Here is a 19,380-nt window from a genome sequence, read left to right on the forward strand (position 1 = left end):
TAAGATCCAAGATGTAACTGAACGACTGCAAGGAATCATAAAACCCACTGACAAATACCCCTTCCTCTTGGTTCATGTGGGAACCAATGACACTGCAAGCAATAGCCTCCAGAAGATCAAAAGAGACTACGAGGCTCTCGGCAGGAAATTGAAGCAACTAAATGCACAAATTGTCATCTCGTCTGTCCTCCCAGTTGAACGATGTGGCCCAGGGAGAGAGGGGAAAATAGTGGAAGTGAACAGCTGGCTTCGCAGATGGTGTAAACAGGAACGGTTTGGATTCTTAGATCACGGACTGCAGTTTCTTGAAGATGGACTTCTGGCAAGTGATGGGCTGCACCTCACAACGGTTGGGAGAAATGTTTTTGCCAAAAATCTCAGAAACCTCATCAGGAGGGCTTTAAACTGACTAATGGGGGGGAGGGAGACAGTGCTCCTGAAGGTAGGAGTCTATCAATTAATGAAGATGATCATCCAAATGTCATAGACCAAATGGAGCAAACAGCACGCGGACCTAGTGGTGGGAGGAAAAAATCCTTAAATAAGAGATACGGGGGAATGATTAATGGACTTCAATGTCTGTACACTAATGCGCAAAGCATGGGAAATAAACAAGATGAGCTTGAGCTCTTGGTACAGCAAACTAAATATGACATAATAGGCATCACTGAAACCTGGTGGGATAAGTCCCACGATTGGAATGTAATAATGGGGGGATACAATTTATTTCAGAGAAACAGACCAGACAAGAAAGGAGGAGGAGTGGCGTTATATGTCAGGGATGTGTATACCTGTGAAGAGATCCAAGATTTAGAACCTCAAAGCCAAAGTGAGAGCATCTGGGTCAAAATTAAGGGAGAGAAGAATAACAGAGACCTCATTGTGGGAGTTTACTATAGATCCCCAAGCCAAACGGAGGACATAGATGATGCCTTCCTGGAACAGATGGCCAAGCATGCAAAAGGAAGGGAGATAGTAGTAATGGGGGACTTCAATTACCCGGATATTTGTTGGACGTCAAACTCAGCCAAGAGCATAAGGTCAAACAGATTCCTCACTGGCCTTGCAGACAACTTCATTGTCCAGAAAGTGGGAGAAGCAACAAGAGGAACAGCCATTTTAGATCTGGTCCTAACCAATGTTGATGACCTGGTTAGTGGGGTAGAAGTGGAAGGATCATTAGGCGCGAGTGATCATGCTCTTCTGAAGTTTACTATACAGCGGAAAGGAGCAGCCAAGCATACTAGGACTCAATTTCTTGACTTTAAGAAAGCCGACTTCATAAAACTTAGGGAAGTGCTGGGTGAGATCCCATGGACAGCAATACTAAAAGGAAAGGGAGTTCATGACGGCTGGGAGTTTGTTAAGAGGGAGATAGTAAAAGCACAACATCAGGCAATACCAATGAGACGGAAACATGGAAGGTGCCTAAAGAAGCCAGGGTGGCTATCTAAAGAACTTTTAACTGAATTAAGATTAAAAAAGGATGTGTACAAAAAATGGAAAAGGGGGGAAACCACCAAAGAGGAATTCAAACAAATAGCCAGCACGTGTAGACACAAAGTCAGAAAAGCTAAAGCACAGAATGAACTCAGGCTTGCTAGAGAGGTTAAAAGCAACAAAAAAGGCTTTTATGGGTATGTTCGTAGCAAAAGGAAGAACAAAGAAACAGTGGGGTCACTCAGAGGAGAAGATGGTGAAATGCAAACAGGGGACACAGAAAGGGCTGAACTCCTCAATGCCTTCTTTGCCTCAGTCTTCTCCGATAAAGAAAACAATGCCCGACCTGAAGAATTTGGAGCAAATGATTTAGCAAAGCAAACACAGCCCAGAATAACTAAGGAGATAGTACAAGAATATTTGGCTAGTCTAGATGTATTCAAGTCTCCAGGGCCAGATGAACTGCATCCAAGAGTATTAAAAGAACTGGCAGATGTGATCTCAGAACCACTGGCAGTCATCTTTGAGAATTCCTGGAGAACAGGCGAAGTCCCGGCAGACTGGAGGAGGGCAAATGTTGTCCCTATTTTCAAAAAGGGGAAAAGAGAGGACCCAAATAATTACCGCCCAGTCAGTCTGACATCAATAGCAGGGAAGATTCTGGAGCAGATCATTAAGCAAACAGTCTGTGAGCACCTAGAAAGGAATGCTGTGATCACCAATAGTCAGCATGGATTTCTGAAAAATAAGTCATGTCAGACTAACCTGATCTCGTTTTTTGACAGAATTACAAGCCTGGTAGATGAAGGGAACGCAGTGGATGTAGCCTACCTTGATTTCAGCAAGGCATTTGACAAGGTCCCCCATGATATTCTTGTAAAGAAGCTGGTAAAATGCGGTCTTGACTATGCTACCACTCAGTGGATTTGTAACTGGCTGACTGACCGAACCCAAAGGGTGCTCATCAATGGTTCCTCTTCATCCTGGAGAAGAGTGACTAGTGGGGTGCCACAGGGTTCTGTCTTGGGCCCGGTCTTATTCAACATCTTTATCAACGACTTGGATGATGGACTCAAGGGCATCCTGATCAAATTTGCAGATGACACCAAACTGGGAGGGGTGGCTAACACCCCAGAGGACAGGATCACACTTCAAAACGACCTTGACCGATTAGAGAACTGGGCAAAAACAAACAAGATGAATTTTAACAGGGAGAAATGTAAAGTATTGCACTTGGGCAAAAAAAATGAGAGACACAAATACAAGATGGGTGACACCTGGCTTGAGAGCAGTACATGTGAAAAGGATCTAGGAGTCTTGGTTGACCACAAACTTGACATGAGCCAACAGTGTGACGCGGCAGCTAAAAAAGCCAATGCAATTCTGGGCTGCATCAATAGGAGTATAGCATCTAGATCAAGGGAAGTAATAGTGCCACTGTATTCTGCTCTGGTCAGACCACACCTGGAGTACTGTGTCCAGTTCTGGGCACCACAATTCAAGAAGGACACTGACAAACTGGAACGTGTCCAGAGGAGGGCAACCAAAATGGTCAAAGGCCTGGAAACGATGCCTTATGAGGAACGGCTAAGGGAGCTGGCCATGTTTAGCCTGGAGAAGAGGAGGTTAAGGGGTGATATGATAGCCATGTTCAAATATATAAAAGGATGTCACATAGAGGAGGGAGAAAGGTTGTTTTCTGCTGCTCCAGAGAAGCGGACACGGAGCAATGGATCCAAACTACAAGAAAGAAGATTCCACCTAAACATTAGGAAGAACTTCCTGACAGTAAGAGCTGTTCGACAGTGGAATTTGCTGCCAAGGAGTGTGGTGGAGTCTCCTATTTTGGAGGTCTTTAAGCAGAGGCTTGACAACCATATGTCAGGAGTGCTCTGATGGTGTTTCCCGCTTGGCAGGGGGTTGGACTCGATGGCCCTTGTGGTCTCTTCCAACTCTATGATTCTATGATTCTATGATCTCCAGCAGTTTCCAGCATCTGGCATTCAGAAGCATTGCTGTCTCCATCTATGGAGGCTGAGCATAGCATCCTGGCTAGTAGTCATCTACAGCCCTCTCCTCCCCCTCCATGAATTTGTCTAATCCTTGGAAGACGTTGGGAAGAACCTGCACATGTTGTGGGGGCTCTCTTAAGGAAGCCCCAAAGGTGGAGGAACAAAACTCACCCAGACATGCAGAACGCCACTGACCTGTTGGAGAAGACTTTGCTGTAGTTGAAGACCTGGACCTCCAGCATCTCGTTGACGTCAATGCTGCTTGCAACGGGCCATCGGAAGGTCTGCAGGAAGAGAGGGGAGATGTGAGGGGTGTCGGATGTGATCCATGAGAGGTACTCAACTACAACATTCCTTGTTTTCCTAGAGTGGACATGCAAGGGGATGTTTGGTCCAGCCAGTTGAAACTTCCTGTTCCTCCTGGGCTGGAGCATCCTTCATTGCAAGTGGGCGTGACCTTACCTGTCCAGGTAACAAAAGGACAAGTCACGCAGCACCCTTCCCTCTTTTTGATTCCTTCCTTCGTTGGACCAGCTTCTAGCTAGGACTGCTCTGCTAGCTCTCAGCTAGCAGAAGCACTGGGATTATTCCCCCATATGGGGTAGATCCACATGTACCTAAGTCTGCCTTCAGGAATCCAACTATGAACTGATGTGAATAAACTTCTTTTATTGACTTTGAATAAGATTGTGGTGTATTTATTCTTTTAAGAGGGATTTAAGGGAACTTACCAGGAATGTACAATTCAATCTGAGACAGACTGAATTGTACAATAATGAGAGGCTCACACGAGCCTGCAGCCAGCTATCTGCTGTGCATGTAAAAAGAGGAATGTAACTCTGCTAAGTAAAGGGACTTGCTAGTGCAAGTTAGGAAGGATATTAACAAAGAATATATCCTCTCCTGCCACCCTGAATATTCCCAAAAGGATGTCCTGCTTTGGCCTCAGAACTTATAGATGGGGGAAATAGCTCTTTAACCGTGGATTTGAAATTCACCACGTGCTGCATTTTGAAAGAAGAAATTCTGGAGAACTGCACAGGGCTGGGTGGGCAGAGGTTTGATTTGGTGTAAGGGAGCTCCTTATCTTCCTGCAATTGTTCTTGGTTTTACACACAGCTCATCCAGGGGAAGGACTGAACCAATGGACTATTATTATTAATCAAATTTATATACGCTCTTCATCCAAAGATCTCAGCGTGCTTCGCAAGATAAAAATACAGGATAAAAATGACAGTACAGTAAAGGAGATTCCAGCTAACCCTTAGGAAGAACTTTTTGACATTAATCAAAATACTATATTGTCACTTGTATAACTTGTATACAGTGAAATTACACCAGCACCCCCCACTCAGCTCTCTTAGTTTTAATTCCCCTCGTTTACTGACACACACACACCAAGCCCAAAAGTCAGTTGCCCTGTTGTTATCTTTTCATTCAGCAGCCTAACAGCCCAGGGATAGAAGCTGTTCTTTACCCTGTTGGTGCGACTAATCCTGCTTCTATATCTTCTGCCTGAGGGCAAGAGATCAAGAAAGTGCCGGCCAGGGTGTGAATCATTCCTGAGAATTTTCCTCACTCTCCTGAGGCAACCTTCTTCCACTATTTCATCCAGCGGATTCACGGGACAGCCCATAATATCTTGTGCTGTATTCACCACCCTCTGTAGGCACTTCCTATAAGATGATGTCAAACCAGCGTACCACACCGTGATGCAGTAGGAAAGGACACTTTCTGTTGTGGACCGGTAGAAGGACATCATCAAATGTTGATTGACATCATTCTTCTTCAATACTCTGAGGAGATGGAGTCTCTGTTGGGCATTCTTAACCACCTTGGTTGTATTGATTTTCCAATTAAGGTCTTCACTGAGATAAACTCCATAGCTGTTTGGCTCTGCAATGGACTCCCTCAGAAGCGGGTGGACTCTCCTTCCTTGGAGGTTTTTAAGCAGAGGTTGGGTGGACACCTGTCATGGATTCTTGAGCTGTGAGCCCTGCTTCGCAGGGGGTTGGACTAGATCAGCATTTCCCAACCTTGGGCCTCCAGCTGTTTTTGGACTACAACTCCCATAATCCTCAGCTAGCAAGACCAGTGGTCAGGGATGATGGGAATTGTAGTTCGAAAACAGCTGGAGGCCCAAGGTTGGGAAACACTCGACTAGATGACACTAGGGACCCTTCCAATTGAATTTTATGATTCTATGCAGTGTTTTTTTCTGGGGGGATGCAGAGCTACGCAAACCCCTAAACATTAACAGCCGTCAACAGGTTTACCACACCCATTGAGTTAAACACACATCTCCTACTACCCTTCTGAGTAATACCCCTCCCCACCCTCTCACTATATATAAGGGTCTGGTGACTTCTGTTTCATTTTTTTTTTAAAAAATAATATTTATTACTTTTCCAAAAAATTTAAACACTAAAAAAGAAACAATACAATACATTAAACTAACCAAACAAAACAAAAACAATAAAATAAATCAAACAATTTCATTATCCCCTCTTTCATTCACTTATTTCCATGACCTCCTCACACCTCCCTTTTTGTATTCCACTTCTGTTAATTATTTCAGAAATTCCTTTCCATCTTCCTCTGTTTTCTATCCTATAATTATCTTAGCTCATTCTAACCTTATTTTTTCCTTTAATACTCTATTAATCTATTTATACTTAATTCCTTATAACATTTCTACTAAAGCCATGTAACTTCATTCCAACATTTTTCTAACATTCATTGATTTTACAGTATTTCTGTAAATAATCTTTAAATTTTTTCCAATCTTCTTCCACCGACTCTTCTCCCTGGTCTCGGATTCTGCCAGTCATTTCCACCAATTCCATATAGTCCATCAACTTCATCTGCCATTCTTCCCGGGTGGGTAACTCTTGTGTCTTCCAATATTTTGCGATGAGTATCCTTGCTGCTGTTGTGGCATACATAAAGAAAGTTCTATCCTTCTTTGTCACCAATTGGCCGACCATGCCCAGGAGAAAGGCCTCTGGTTTCTTCAGGAAGGTATATTTGAATACCTTTTTCATTTTGTTATCAATCATCTCCCAGAATGTCTTAATCCTTGGGCATGTGGTGACTTCTGTTTCAGTGTATCTGAAGAAGTGTGTATGCACACGAAAGCTTATACCAAGAACAAACTTAATTGGTCTCTAAGGTGCAACTGGACAATTTTTTAAATACATTTCAACTGCGTCAGACCAGCATGGCTACCTACCTGAACCCTAAACATTTTGTGAATTTTTGTACTTTTGTCAGTTTACTGTACAGTGGTACCTCGGGTTAAGTACTTAATTCATTCCAGAGGTCTGTACTTAACCTGAAACTGTTCTTGACCTGAAGCACCACTTTAGCTAATGGGGCCTCCTACTGCTGCTGCGCTGCTGGAGCACGATTTCTGTTCTCATCCTGAAGCAAAGTTCTTAACCCAAGGTAATATTTCTGGGTTAGCGGAGTCTGTAACCTGAAGTGTCTGTAACCTGAGGTACCACTGTATATATTTCCCCTGATTTGAACTATAAAATGGTGATTTTCTTGAGTCAAAATGAGAGTACAGTGGACGCTTGGGTTGTGAACGTGATCCGTGCGGGAGGCACGTTTGCAACCCGCAGCATTTGCAACCTGCAGCGCCACATCTGTGCACGCTTGGGTTGCGATTCAGCACTTCTGCGCGTGTGCAAAGTGCAACTTACCAGTTCTGCACATGCGCAAGCGCCGGAAATAACCCATTCCAGTGCTTCTGGGTTTCAGCATATCCGTAACCCGAAAACGCGCAACCTGAAGCGTCTGTGACCCAAGGTATGACTGTACCCCTAGACATTTTTTAGGAAAAAAGCACTGATTCTATGAACCCACACAGGCTGCCCATCCCCTGCCCTCCTCTTCCCCCTCTGCTGCCCGTCTTTTGCTCTCAATTTCCGTGGCCTCTTTGTTCACACCGCTGGTATTTGCTTGCAAGTCCAGGTGTGCGCCCCGCTGGGCGAAACAATTGCGCAAGGAAGGTTAAGAGACCGTCTCCAATATCCGAGTGCCGTAACGCGCGCTCTCCTCCCGTGGGGAACAGCGCAGCAAAACGCTGTTGCTGAACCGCAAGCAGTAGATTGGCTGGGAAGGGAGGAAAGCTTCGTACAGATTCAGTGGGAATGGAAAACTCTCAGGGGCGGGTCAATTGCTAAGGATTCTCCTTCGTTCAAAACATTAAGGGCAAGATGGCGATTGAATTTCAGGATGAAAAAGGAAGGGCTTCTTTTAAAAAATCGTTCCCATGTTTTATACATTGACACCAACCGTGAATCCTTTATTACAGAGTTTCACAAGCAAAGGAGAGGTCCATAAGAACATGATGGAAGTTTATAAAACGGCGTGGCATGGAGAAAGTGAATAAAGGCCCCCGTAGTCTCTCATAATTCTAGAATTCGTGGACCTACAATGAAGCTCAATGTTGGAAGATTCAGGTCAAAGAAAAGAAAAGCGTAGGGTATTTTTGGAGCAGGAACTCGGGAGAACTGAGTTCCCTTACCATTTTTAAAATTTTTTTTTTTTCCAGTGGTGGGGCTGGAACAGACTTAGACCCAATGCCTGAGCCCAAAGTCCACCTACAGTGGTATCTTGGGTTAAGAACTTATTTCGTTCTGCAGGTCCGTTCTTAACCTGAAACTGTTCTTAACCTGAGGTACCACTTTAGCTAATGGGGTGTAATGGCCTGGGACTCGGGCTCAGACTCGGAGCCAGAGGAGTCTCAGTCCGCACCGGATCCTTTGCCTCAGGCATCATCTGAACCAAGTCTGGGGCCTGATCCTGAAGAGTCCCAGTCTGCACAGGTTCCCCTGCAACAAGCACCAGCTGGGCTGAGTCAGGGGCCTGATCCTGCCCTGGCTCCAGATGCGGGGATTCCCTCGTTGCCTCCAGCTGGGCCATCACTTACAGCTGCTCCACTACCGGTTGGGTCAGGAGAGGCTGAGGCGGCCTCTGGGTCTAGTCACCCACCGACGTCTCCCGAGCTGCAGAGACTCAGGTCTGAGAGAAGGAGAGACCTGAGTACTCGCAGGAGGAGTGCTCGCCTTCAGGCAAAACAGGGAGGTGAGTGGCCGGGGGATCAGGACCGGCCACTACTCCGACAAAGATAAAAGGCTGTCAGACCTCGCCCCAGGTTGCGGGAGCAACATTGCTGTATGCCAGATCCTGCCTGAAGCAAAGTTCTTAACCTGAGGTACTATTTCTGGGTTAGCGGAGTCTGTAACCTGAAGCGTCTGTAACCCGCGGTACCACTGTATATCTGTAATCAATAAAGTTGTGGCCATTTCTCATCCAGATCATTGTCTACTTGAGCTTATTAATCATGTCTTACCTTTAGCCACTGCTCGGGGGGCGGGGGCGGCACTGCAATAATCTGGGGGGACTGAGCCCACAATAAACTTCATGGTCCGTTTCCCCACCTTATTTCCAGAAAAAAGCACTGTCTGGAAGTTTTCAGAGCATAGAAAACAGAAGTTGGGGTGTCTCTGCCCAAATGGGGTACAGCTGGGCCACCAGGTGGAAAAGAAGAGAGAGGGAGAGACATGAATATTGATCATACTTGATGCTTTTTGGTTTATAACATTAGCAGTTTAGGGCAGGCTGACATCAACAGGGAGAAAGCTTTAAATAGCTGGAGTCGCTGAATTCCTTGGGTGCCACCGCCAGCCAACTGAGGCCAATTTTATTTTAAAAGCCACGACGTTCAAAGAGGAGTAGTGATAGCAGATTGGAAAGAAATCAACCTTCTCTGAACCCAAATTAAAAGCAACAACAGACTTTTCTGTGCAGCATTATTTTTAAGCTTGTATTGGCACCGTTGCAAAGCAGTGTGGCTCACTGAGTGCGAAGCGAACAGCTTGGGTACTGTAGCACAGATCAGAACACTGGCAACAAATGCTTGCAAATACTAGAGGCACACATTGCCGGCTGCTTAGCAGGGCTGGGTGACAATTCCTGATGAGAAAATGTTCTCGGGATAAAGTGGTTTTTGTGTGTAATCTGCACAAGAAAACAAGCGCCAACATTGCTCACTGAAAGCATCACCGGGAAAAGCAGCCTGTATAAAGTATACAGATATGAAGAGTAGTTCCTTTGAAGCAACTACTCTATTCCGAACTTAAAAATGGAAAGCGTGATGCTGGTAGTCAACAAAAGAGGTTTAAAGACTGTCTCAAGGCAAATCTAAAAAAAAAAAAGTAGTATAAACACCAACAATTGGGAAACACTGGCCTGTGAGTGCTCCAACTGGAGAACAATCTTTACCAAAGGTGTCATGGGCTTTGAAGACACGCAAACTCAGGACCAGTGGCATAGCGTGGGGGGTGCATGGGGGCCGGCCGCACCGGGCGCAACATCTGGGGGTTAGGGGGCGCAAATTCACGGGTTAGGGGGTGCAAATTACTTGCCTTGCCCCGGGTGCTGACAACCCACGCTACGCCACTGCTCAGGACGCAAGGGAGAAATGTGCTAAGAGGAAAGAATGCTTGGCAAATTCACACCTTGATCAGCTCCAGCCCAGAAACCAATGTCCCCACTGTGGAAGGACGTGTGGATCCAGAATTGGCCTCCACAGTCACTTACGGACTCATTGTTAAGACTGTGTTCATGGAAGACGATCTTACTTGGCTACGAGGGACCACCAAAGAAGAAGAAGGTATCTGAAGGAGTGTGTATGCACACGAAAGCTTATACCCAGACAACCTTAGTTGGTCTCCAAGGTGAATCCCAAGCTGGAATTAAGATTGCCGGAAGAAATATCAACAACCTCAGATATGCAGATGACACAACCTTGATGGCAGAAAGTGAGGAGGAATTAAAAAACCTTTTAATGAGGGTGAAAGAGGAGAGCGCAAAATATGGTCTGAAGCTCAACATCAAAAACACGAAGATCATGGCCACTGGGCCCATCACCTCCTGGCAAATAGAAGGGGAAGAAATAGAGGCAGTGAGAGATTTTACTTTCTTGGGCTCCATGATCTCTGCAGATGGTGACAGTAGCTGCAAAATTAAAAAGATGCCTGCTTCTTGGGAGAAAAGCAATGACAAACCTAGACAGCATCTTAAAAAGCAGAGACATCACCTTGCCAACAAAGGTCCATATAGTCAAAGCTATGGTTTTCCCAGTAGTGATGTATGGAAGTGAGAGCTGGACCATAAAGAAGGCTGATCGCCGAAGAATTGATGCTTTTGAATTATGGTGCTGGCGGAGACTCTTGAGAGTCCCATGGACTGCAAGAAGATCAAACCTCTCCATTCTGAAGGAAATCAGCCCTGAGTGCTCACTGGAGGGACAGATCCTGAAGCTGAGGCTCCAAGACTTTGGCCACCTCATGAGAAGAGAAGACTCCCTGGAAAAGACCCTGATGTTGGGAAAGATGGAGGGCACAAGGAGAAGGGGACGACAGAGGACGAGATGGTGGGACAGTGTTCTCGAAGCTACCAGCATGAGTTTGACCAAACTGCAAGAGGCAGTGGAAGACAGGAGGGCCTGGTGTGCTCTGGTCCATGGGGTCATGAAGAGTCGGACACGACTAAACGACTCAACAACAACAACAGAATGTGTGCTTTTATTTAAAATGCATCTCTGGGTGATTTGTGGGGCCTGCCTGGCGTTTTTATATGAGTAGAATGTGTGCTTTTATTTAAAATGCATCTCTGAGTTATTTGTGTGGCACAGGAATTTGTTCCTTTTTTCCCTTCAAAATATAGTCCGGCCCCCCACAAGGTCTGAGGGACAGTAGACCGGCCCCCTGCTGAAAATGTTTGCTGACCCCTGCTTTAGTCCACCACTCTAACCACTACACCATACTGTCTTAGCATATTAGAGAAAAATATGGGTGTAATTTCATTCTTGTTCCAGAGCCCTCATTGGTTCTGATTAACATCCTCTCATTCCGGCATCTTGTGCCCTCCTGAACTTTGTAAGACCAGGCCGTCAAAACCTCCCATCTAACAAACTTGACCTTACTGCATTTCATTGATTGTTGCCTATTATCTCACAGAGGCTGTTAAGGGGAAGCATGAAATGTGAGTTTTGCTCTCCTTTGAGCTTCGCTTGTGCTAGTTAACCTCTCTCTGTGTTGCAGCTAATTAGCTGCTTTTGCTCAATGTTTGCAAAACAGGGGTGAGTAAAACAAAATTTTGCCTACTCACACTTCTCCATCTCAGTCTTTCTCATAAGGAGCGAGTGAGGGAGGAAAACAAAAACCACGGCTTTGATAAAAAACAAAGCAAGAGAACTTAAGACCAATCTGCCAGCGGCCTTTTTGGGCCATCATCCTCTTCTCACAGTGACCAATCAGCTGCCTGAGGGAAAGCAGCAAGGATTGTTTCGAACACAAGACCCCTCTTCTCTCCTGGGGTTTCCAGCAACTGGGATTCAGAAGCATTGTGGTGGCAGAGCATGTGGGAATGTTCAGGGTGGCAGGAGAGGATATATTCTTTATTAATATCCTTCCTAACTTGTGCTAGCAAGTCCCTTTACTTAGCAGAGTTTACATTCCCCTTTTTACATGCACAGCAGATAGCTGGTTGCAGGCTCGTGTGAGCCTCTCACTATTATGCAATTCAGTCTGTCTCAGATTGAATTGTACATTCCTGGTAAGTTCCCTTGAATCCCTCTTAAAAGAATAAAGACGCCACAATCTTATTCAAAGTCAATAAAAGAAGTTTACTCACATCAGTTCACAGTTGGATACTTGAAGGCAGACTTAGTTGCAAATATGTACATGTGGATCTACCCCTTTTGGGGGAATAATCCTATTGCCTCCGCTAGCTGAGATCTAGCAGAGCAGTCCTAGCTAGACGCTGGTCAAACGAAGAAGTCAAAAAGAGAGAGGTGTGCTGCGTGATTTGTCCTTTTGGACAGGTAAGGTCACGCCCACCTTCTATCACATGCAAAAGGAAGGATGCACCAGCCCAGGAGGAACAGGACGTTTTGACTGGCTGGACCAAACATCCCCTTGCATGTCCACTCTAGGAAAACAAGGAATGTTGTACTTGACTGCTCCCAGTGGTTTACATCCCACAGAGCATAGCTGTCCTGGCTAGTAGCTGTTTATAACCTTCGCCTCCTCCATTAATTTGTCTCATCCTCTTTTAAAGCCACCAAGGTTGGTAGCCATCACTCCTTCATGGAGTTCCACAGTTTAACTCTCCACTGCAGGAAGAACTTATCTGTCCTGAATCTTTCAACATTTGACTTCCATAGGATGTCCATGAGTATCCATGCCAGGCATAATTCTATAAATTCCTATCATGTTGTCTGCTACTCGCCTTTTCTCTAAATTAGGTAAAGGGTAAAGGGGCCCCTGACCATTAGGTCCAATCGTTGCCGACTCTGGGGTTGCGGCGCTCATCTCGCTTTATTGGCCAAGGGAGCCGGCGTACAGCTTCCGGGTCATGTGGCCAGCATGACTAAGCCGCTTCTGGCGAACCAGAGCAGTGCACGGAAACGCCATTTGCCTTCCCGCCGGAGCGGTACCTATTTACTTGCACTGGCGTGCTTTTGAACTGCTAGGTGGGCAGGAGCTGGGACCGAACAATGGGAGCTCACCCCGTCGTGGGGATTCAAACCGCTGACCTTCTGATTGGCAAGTCCTAGGCTCTGTGGTTTAACCCACAGCGCCACCCGCGTCCCTTTTTCTTTGAATTACAAAGTACCAAAAGCTGCCGATTTCCTTCATATGGGAGTCGCATCACCCCTTGTTTTTTCCTGAACCTTTTTCTCAACATTTTCTCAGCTATTTGAGGTGAGGCTACCCGAACTGTACACCGTATTCCAAACACAGCAGCACTATAGATTTGTACAGCAGAATTATTGGCAGAAAAGCAAATTAGCTAGCAAAAACAGTATCGGAGGTAATGCTCTTATGGCGCTGAACTGAATGAAGATGTGGGGAAATAAATTCTTGTTTGTGGAAATGTTTTGAGTTTTTTGGGAAAAAACGCACGACATGAAATTTAAACAAACGTAAGCTGGAGCTTAAATAGTTTGTTGCTAAGAGACTGGGGTTCAGAAACCCTATTGATGTGAGGTTTTCCTGCACTCAGTTTGCAGGCTTACGTGCCGTCCTCTTCCATGATCAAATATCTCGTGGGAATTTCATTCATCCTCCCAGTCTCTGCTCTCGGCAGGAACCGAATCTCTCTTCTCAATGCGTTTGCTGAGCTTGCAAGTTGTTTCTTGCGAAGGGGAAAGTGGAGCAAGAGTTTAGGAGCTGAGGTTGGCTTGGACCCAGCGCTCCCCCCCCCCTTGCTGCTTTCCTGTAATCACACTCAAGGAAGAGAAGTTGAATCTGTCATTGCCTGGAGTGTGAACAGCAAGGCTGAGAAGGATCCAAGCTGTTGGGAGGATGGGGGATGTATGTGTGTCCCTCGCAGCACAACTCAGATGAAAACAACCAGTGTGGTGTAATGGTTGAAGTGCTGGTTTATGACCCAACTGGGTTCGAATCCCCACTTGGCCATGATGCGCACTGGGTGTGACCTGGGGGCTTACCTCGCAGGGTTGTTGTGGGGTGAAATGGGGAGGAGGAGGAGGAGGAGGAGACCCATGTTTGTTACCTTGAGCATCTCGGAGGAAAAGGTGGTGAATAAAGCTAACCAAAGAAGTAAGTAAATAAAACAAAAAAGTCACTCCCTTCTCAAGTACTCTTGCCAGATTTAATGTACCGTATTTTTCGCTCTATAAGACACACTTTTCCCCCTCCCAAAATTAAGGGGAAATGTGTGCGCGTCTTATGGAGCGAATGCAGGCTCCATGGCTTCAGCGATAGCAACACGAAGCCTCCAGAGCACAGTGGGACTGCTCCCGCTGCGCTCCGGAGGCTTCGCGTTGCTTTTGCTGAAGCCTGGAGAGCGAGAGGGGTCGATGCGAACCGATCCCTCTTGCTCTCCTGGCTTTGCTTCGCTGGAGAATCGCTGTGCAGCTTTCCCTCTCTGCACAGCGCCCCTCCCACTTCGCTGAAGGGGCACTGTGCAGAGAGGGAGAGGTTTTTTTCCCTTGTTCTCCCCTTCTAAAACAAGGTGCGTCCTATAGAGCGAAAAATACGGTATCTTCTTCTTTTCTTTGGCGATCCCTCGTAGCCGAGTAAGATTGTCTTCCATAAACATGGTTTTGACAGTGAGTCCGTAAGTGACTGTGGAGGCCAGTTCTGGATCCACACGTCCTTCCACAGTGGGGACATTGGTTTCTGGGCAGGAGTTGATCCCGGTGTGGATTTGCCAAGCGTGCCTTCCTCCGAGCACGTTTCTCCCTTGCATCCTGGGAGACCAGGGTTCAAATGCCCCCTTCCATGAAGCTCACCAGGTGAACTTAGGAAAGTGCTTCTTGATGACAACACAAAAGTGAGAGCATGTGGTGAAAGTGCCAGACTGGGCACACCTCTTGTAGTCATTGCCATAGTATGTATGTGATGCATGTATATGATTCATGGGAAAGATCTTCTGGGCCACCACCTCGCCGAAATGGGGATACAGGGCATAACCTGACAATGGTTCTACTCCTTTATCTCTGGTCAGGGACAGAGCGTGGCGCTAAGGAGGGAGATGTTGTCGCGCCACTCCTTGGTGTGTGGAGTGCCACAGGGCGCAATCCTCTCCCTGGTGCTTTTTAACATCTTTATGTGCCCCCTCGCCCAGATTGTCCAGACCTTTGGGCTGGGCCATCACCAATATGCTGACGACAATCAGCTCTATCTGCTGATGGACGGCCACCCTGACTCAGCCCCGGACACACTGACCAGATGCTTGGAAGCTATGGCTGGATGGTTTCGTGGGAGCTGACTGAAATTAAATATTTCGACGACAGAGGTCCTCTGGCTGGGTCAGGATGGTCTGGGGATGAGGGACCAACTCCTTTCTCTTGCGGGGGCCCAATTAGTGTCATTGCCTTCCGATAAGAGTTTGGGTGTAATCCTTGACGCCTCCCTTTCCATGGAGGCGCAAGTTACAGCAACAGCCAAGGCGACATTTTTCCACCTTCGCCGCATCAAGCAGTTGGTCCCTTACCTTTCCCGCCCCGACCTGGCCACAGTGATCCATGCGACGGTCACCTCCAGGCTTCACTACTGTAATTTGCTCAACGTGGGGCTGCCCTTGAAGCTGACCCAGAAACTCCAGCGGGTGCAGAATGCTGCAGCGAGGCTCCTCATGGGGTCTCTGCCATGGGAGCATATTCACCCAGTGCTTTTCAAGCTGCACTGGCTCCCGGTGGAGTACAGGGTCAGATTTAAGGTGCTGGTTTTGACCTTTAAAGCCCTTCACGGCCTAGGACCCTCGTACCTACGGGACCGCCTCTCCCAGTATGCCCCATGGAGAGCCTCAAGGTCCATAAATAGCAACACTCTAGATGTCCCGGGCCCTAAGGAAGTCAGATTAGCCTCAACCAGAGCCAGGGCCTTTTCAGTGCTGGCTCCTGCCTGGTGGAACGCTCTGTCTCATGAGACCAGGGCCCTGCGGGATCTGATTTCTTTCCGCAGGGCCTGTAAGATAGAGTTGTTCCGCCTGGCCTTTGGCTTAGAATCAACTTGATTCCCTCTCCCTCTTTCCTCTTTCCTTTTTCCTTTCTCCTTCTGTGATGGAACCCCTATCTGGGGACTTCCCTGGCTTTTTTCTGGCCCACGTAGGACCAGTCTGGATAATTGGCCTTGGTGAAGACTTGACGTTTTCATCCCCAAAAAAGTTTTTTTTATTTGGGTTCCTACTGAAATGAGGCTACATTTTAATGTTTTATTGTTGTATTTTAATCTTGTTTTTAAATTGTATTTCAGTCAATTGTTTTTATACCTGGTGTCAGCCACCCTGAGCCCGGTCTTGGCAGGGGAGGGCGGGGTATAAATAAAATTTATTCTTATTCTTATTATTACTGTACTTTGTTGTTGTTTAGTCGTTTAGTCGTGTCCGACTCTTCGTGACCCCATGGACCAGAGCACGCCAGGATTTACTGTACTTAGAACCCTAGAACTATAGAGTTGGGAGGGAAGCCCAAGGGTCATCTACTCCAAGCCCTGGCAGTGAAGGAGTTGGCATTTCAAAAGCAGGGAATCTAGAGTCAGGAGCTGACACAGCCAGAAGAACTCATTCATCATAATCTAAGGAGGAGGAGATGTAGACTTCAGAGGTGGCAGAAACTCCACTCCAGTTATCCCAAGAGACCAGGGCAGCTTTCAGTGGTAATTACATCTTTTCCAAAGCCATTTATGAGTTCTTCATGAATTATTAGGATGATGCAATGCTGTTCACAACCCACTGATTGTGAAACAGCTACACTGCTGGCTGGGAAACATCCATCCATTTCAGAAATGACAGGAATGTTGGCCAGCGATTCTTCAGCATAACACTTCTCTGATCGGATGGGGCCAGAATCTGAAGCCCTGGACAGAGATAATGGAACACGTGCAGGTTGGTGGAGTCATAGAATGAGAGGACTGTAGAGATTGAAGGGACCCCACATGGTCATCTATTCCAACCCCCTGCAATGCAGGAATCTCAACTCAAGCATCCAAGACCCAACCTCTGCTAAGAAACCTACCATGACATTAGAACTCATGGACATTCATGAACGGTAGAAGAATCAGGACAGATTTTTTTTTAAGTCCTTCTTCACATAGCATGCAGTTAAACTATGGAACTCCCTGCCACAGGAGGCAGGGATGGAAGGCTTTGAAAAGAGGATTGGGCAAATTGATTGAGGAGGGGAGGGCTATTGGTGACCAGACTCTGCTTCCATAGTTGGAAGTAGCAATGCTCCACAGGAGGGGAGAGGACTCCTCTGGTCAGATCCTGCATGCATGGTCCCCAATGGGGCATCTTCTTGGACTAGCTGAGCCATTGGCCTGATCCAGTCGGCTCTCTTTATGATAAGGTACCAGTTGGGTTGGGCTGCCAGGTGTTTCATTTTCTCTCGTGCTGCAGAATATGTGACTACTAGATCACATGCTCTGTGTGTTGATTTTCCATTCTTTGGAAGTGCGGCAACGGAAGGAACTGGACGCCATTTCCGTCACCTTTATTCTGCTGTTGTGCTCTCTCGGAGGAGAAGAAACATGCCATGACTGCTCTGTTCTTTATTTTGATCCTGTAAATAAATCATTTGGGATGCAGGTGGCGCTGTGGGTTAAACCACAGAGCCTAGGACTTGCCGATCAGAAGGTCAGCGGTTCGAATCCCTGTAACGGGGTGAGCTCCCATTGCTCGGTCCCTGCTCCTGCCAACCTAGCAGTTCGAAAGCACCTCAAAGTGCAAGTAGATCAATAGGTACCGCTCTGGCGGGAAGGTAAATGGTGTTTCTGTGTGCTGCTCTGATTCGCCAGAAGCGGATTAATCATGCTGGCCACATGACCCGGAAGCTGTACGCCGGCTCCCTCGGCCAATAAAGCGAGATGAGCACCGCAACCCCAGAGTCGGTCACGACTGGACCTAATGGTCAGGGGTCCCTTTACCTTTACCTTTAAATAAATCACTAAACCCAGATGCTACATATACTCAGTCTCAGCTCCTGCTAAGTTTTGCTGCTTGCTTGAACATCCAGAGGGGTGAATGCTCTGCTCTGCTCTGCTGTGCTATGCATTCTGGATTGGTGCCGGGAGAAGGCCGTCTCCCACCCAAAAGCACCAACAATGTCTTCGCCTGCCTTCTGTCTTTAAGGATGGGACAGACTTTGGAGCGAGCTCCCACCCACCAGTTTACTCTTATTATTCTGGAACTGTTAACTGCTGCAAAGGCCCCCAAGTCTCTGGTGTTGTGGCTGGCACAGTAGGCTGGCATGGTGCCCTCCTGTCCAAGCCAAAGCACAACACAGAAGAGCAGTTGGCATCTCCCGTGGAAACCACTCCTGCCTCCCAAAAGAGTGGTGCAGGCTTTACTCTCTGGAAATCAGAATTGTGTTTTGTTTTGTGTTGGGTTTGTTCAGGTCAGACTTTTCAATGTGGGTTGTCAGCCCTTGCTAGTGGAAGCCTGTTGCCAGAAACTGCAGGAGAGGAGAGAGGCTTTTGGGCTCGAATCCTGCTTGCAACTTTTCCATAATGTGGTAACAGGATGCTGGACTAGAAGGGCTGCTGGCCTGATCCAGCAGGTGATTATGTTCTTACCTTGCAAGTGCCAGCCTGAGCAAAAGCTAATAAATACTAAGGATTCCTGGCCAACAAAGGTACGTATAGTTAAAGCTATGGTTTTCCCTGTAGTGATGTACAGAAGTGAGAGCTGGACCATAAAGAAGGCTGATTGCCGAATAATTGATGCTTTTGAATTACGGTGCTGAAGGAGACTCTTGAGAGTCCCATGGACTGCAAGAAGATCCAACCTCTCCATTCTGGAGGAAATCAGCCCTGAGTGCTCACTGGAAGGACTGATCCTGAAGCTGAGGCTCCAAGACTTTGGCCACCTCGTGAGAAGAGAAGACTCCCTGGAAAAGACCCTGATGTTGGGAAAGATGGAGGGCACAAGGAGAAGGGGACGACAGAGGACGGGATGGCTGGACAGTGTTCTTGAAGCTACCAGCATGAGTTTGACCAAACTGCGGGAGGCGGTGGAAGACAGGAGTGCCTGGCGTGCTCTGGTCCAGGGGGGTCACAAAGAGGCGGACACGACTAAATGACTAAACAACAACAACACTAAGGCTGCCCAAACAGTGAAGCCTAGCAGCTGAAAAACACAGCCCAAAGCACCTTTACTGGGAAGGACGAGAAAGACCCACCAATTCCATGCGATGAGAGCTGCAGCCACTGCCTGCCTTTTCAAAATAAACACGGTCCCTGGGGAAATTATTATTTTTTATTGCAGCCAATTAAAAACAGCCATTAGGATCCTCTTCCTGGGGAGAAACGTGCTCCATTAGCATCGTGTTAATAACGCAGACTTCTCGTGGCTCACGTTTTTGCTGCCGCGTTCAGAGGCA

At 46.9% G+C, this 19,380-nt stretch overlaps 1 protein-coding gene across 17 annotated transcripts in view; it reads right to left on the bottom strand.

Moving 5' to 3' along the window:
* The window catches only part of OTOF (otoferlin), a 218,315-nt gene that overhangs the window by 169,501 nt on the left and 29,434 nt on the right, over window positions 1-19,380 (bottom strand). For all 17 annotated transcript variants that reach the window (XM_081188315.1, XM_081188324.1, XM_081188322.1 and 14 more), the window contains exon 3: window positions 3,648-3,736. In XM_081188315.1, coding sequence (XP_081044441.1) covers window positions 3,648-3,736 — 89 coding nt within the window. The remainder of the gene's footprint in view (window positions 1-3,647; window positions 3,737-19,380) is intronic.

The sequence above is a fragment of the Podarcis bocagei genome, assembly GCF_964188305.1.
Source record: "Podarcis bocagei genome assembly, chromosome: 3".
NCBI lineage: Eukaryota > Metazoa > Chordata > Lepidosauria > Squamata > Lacertidae > Podarcis > Podarcis bocagei.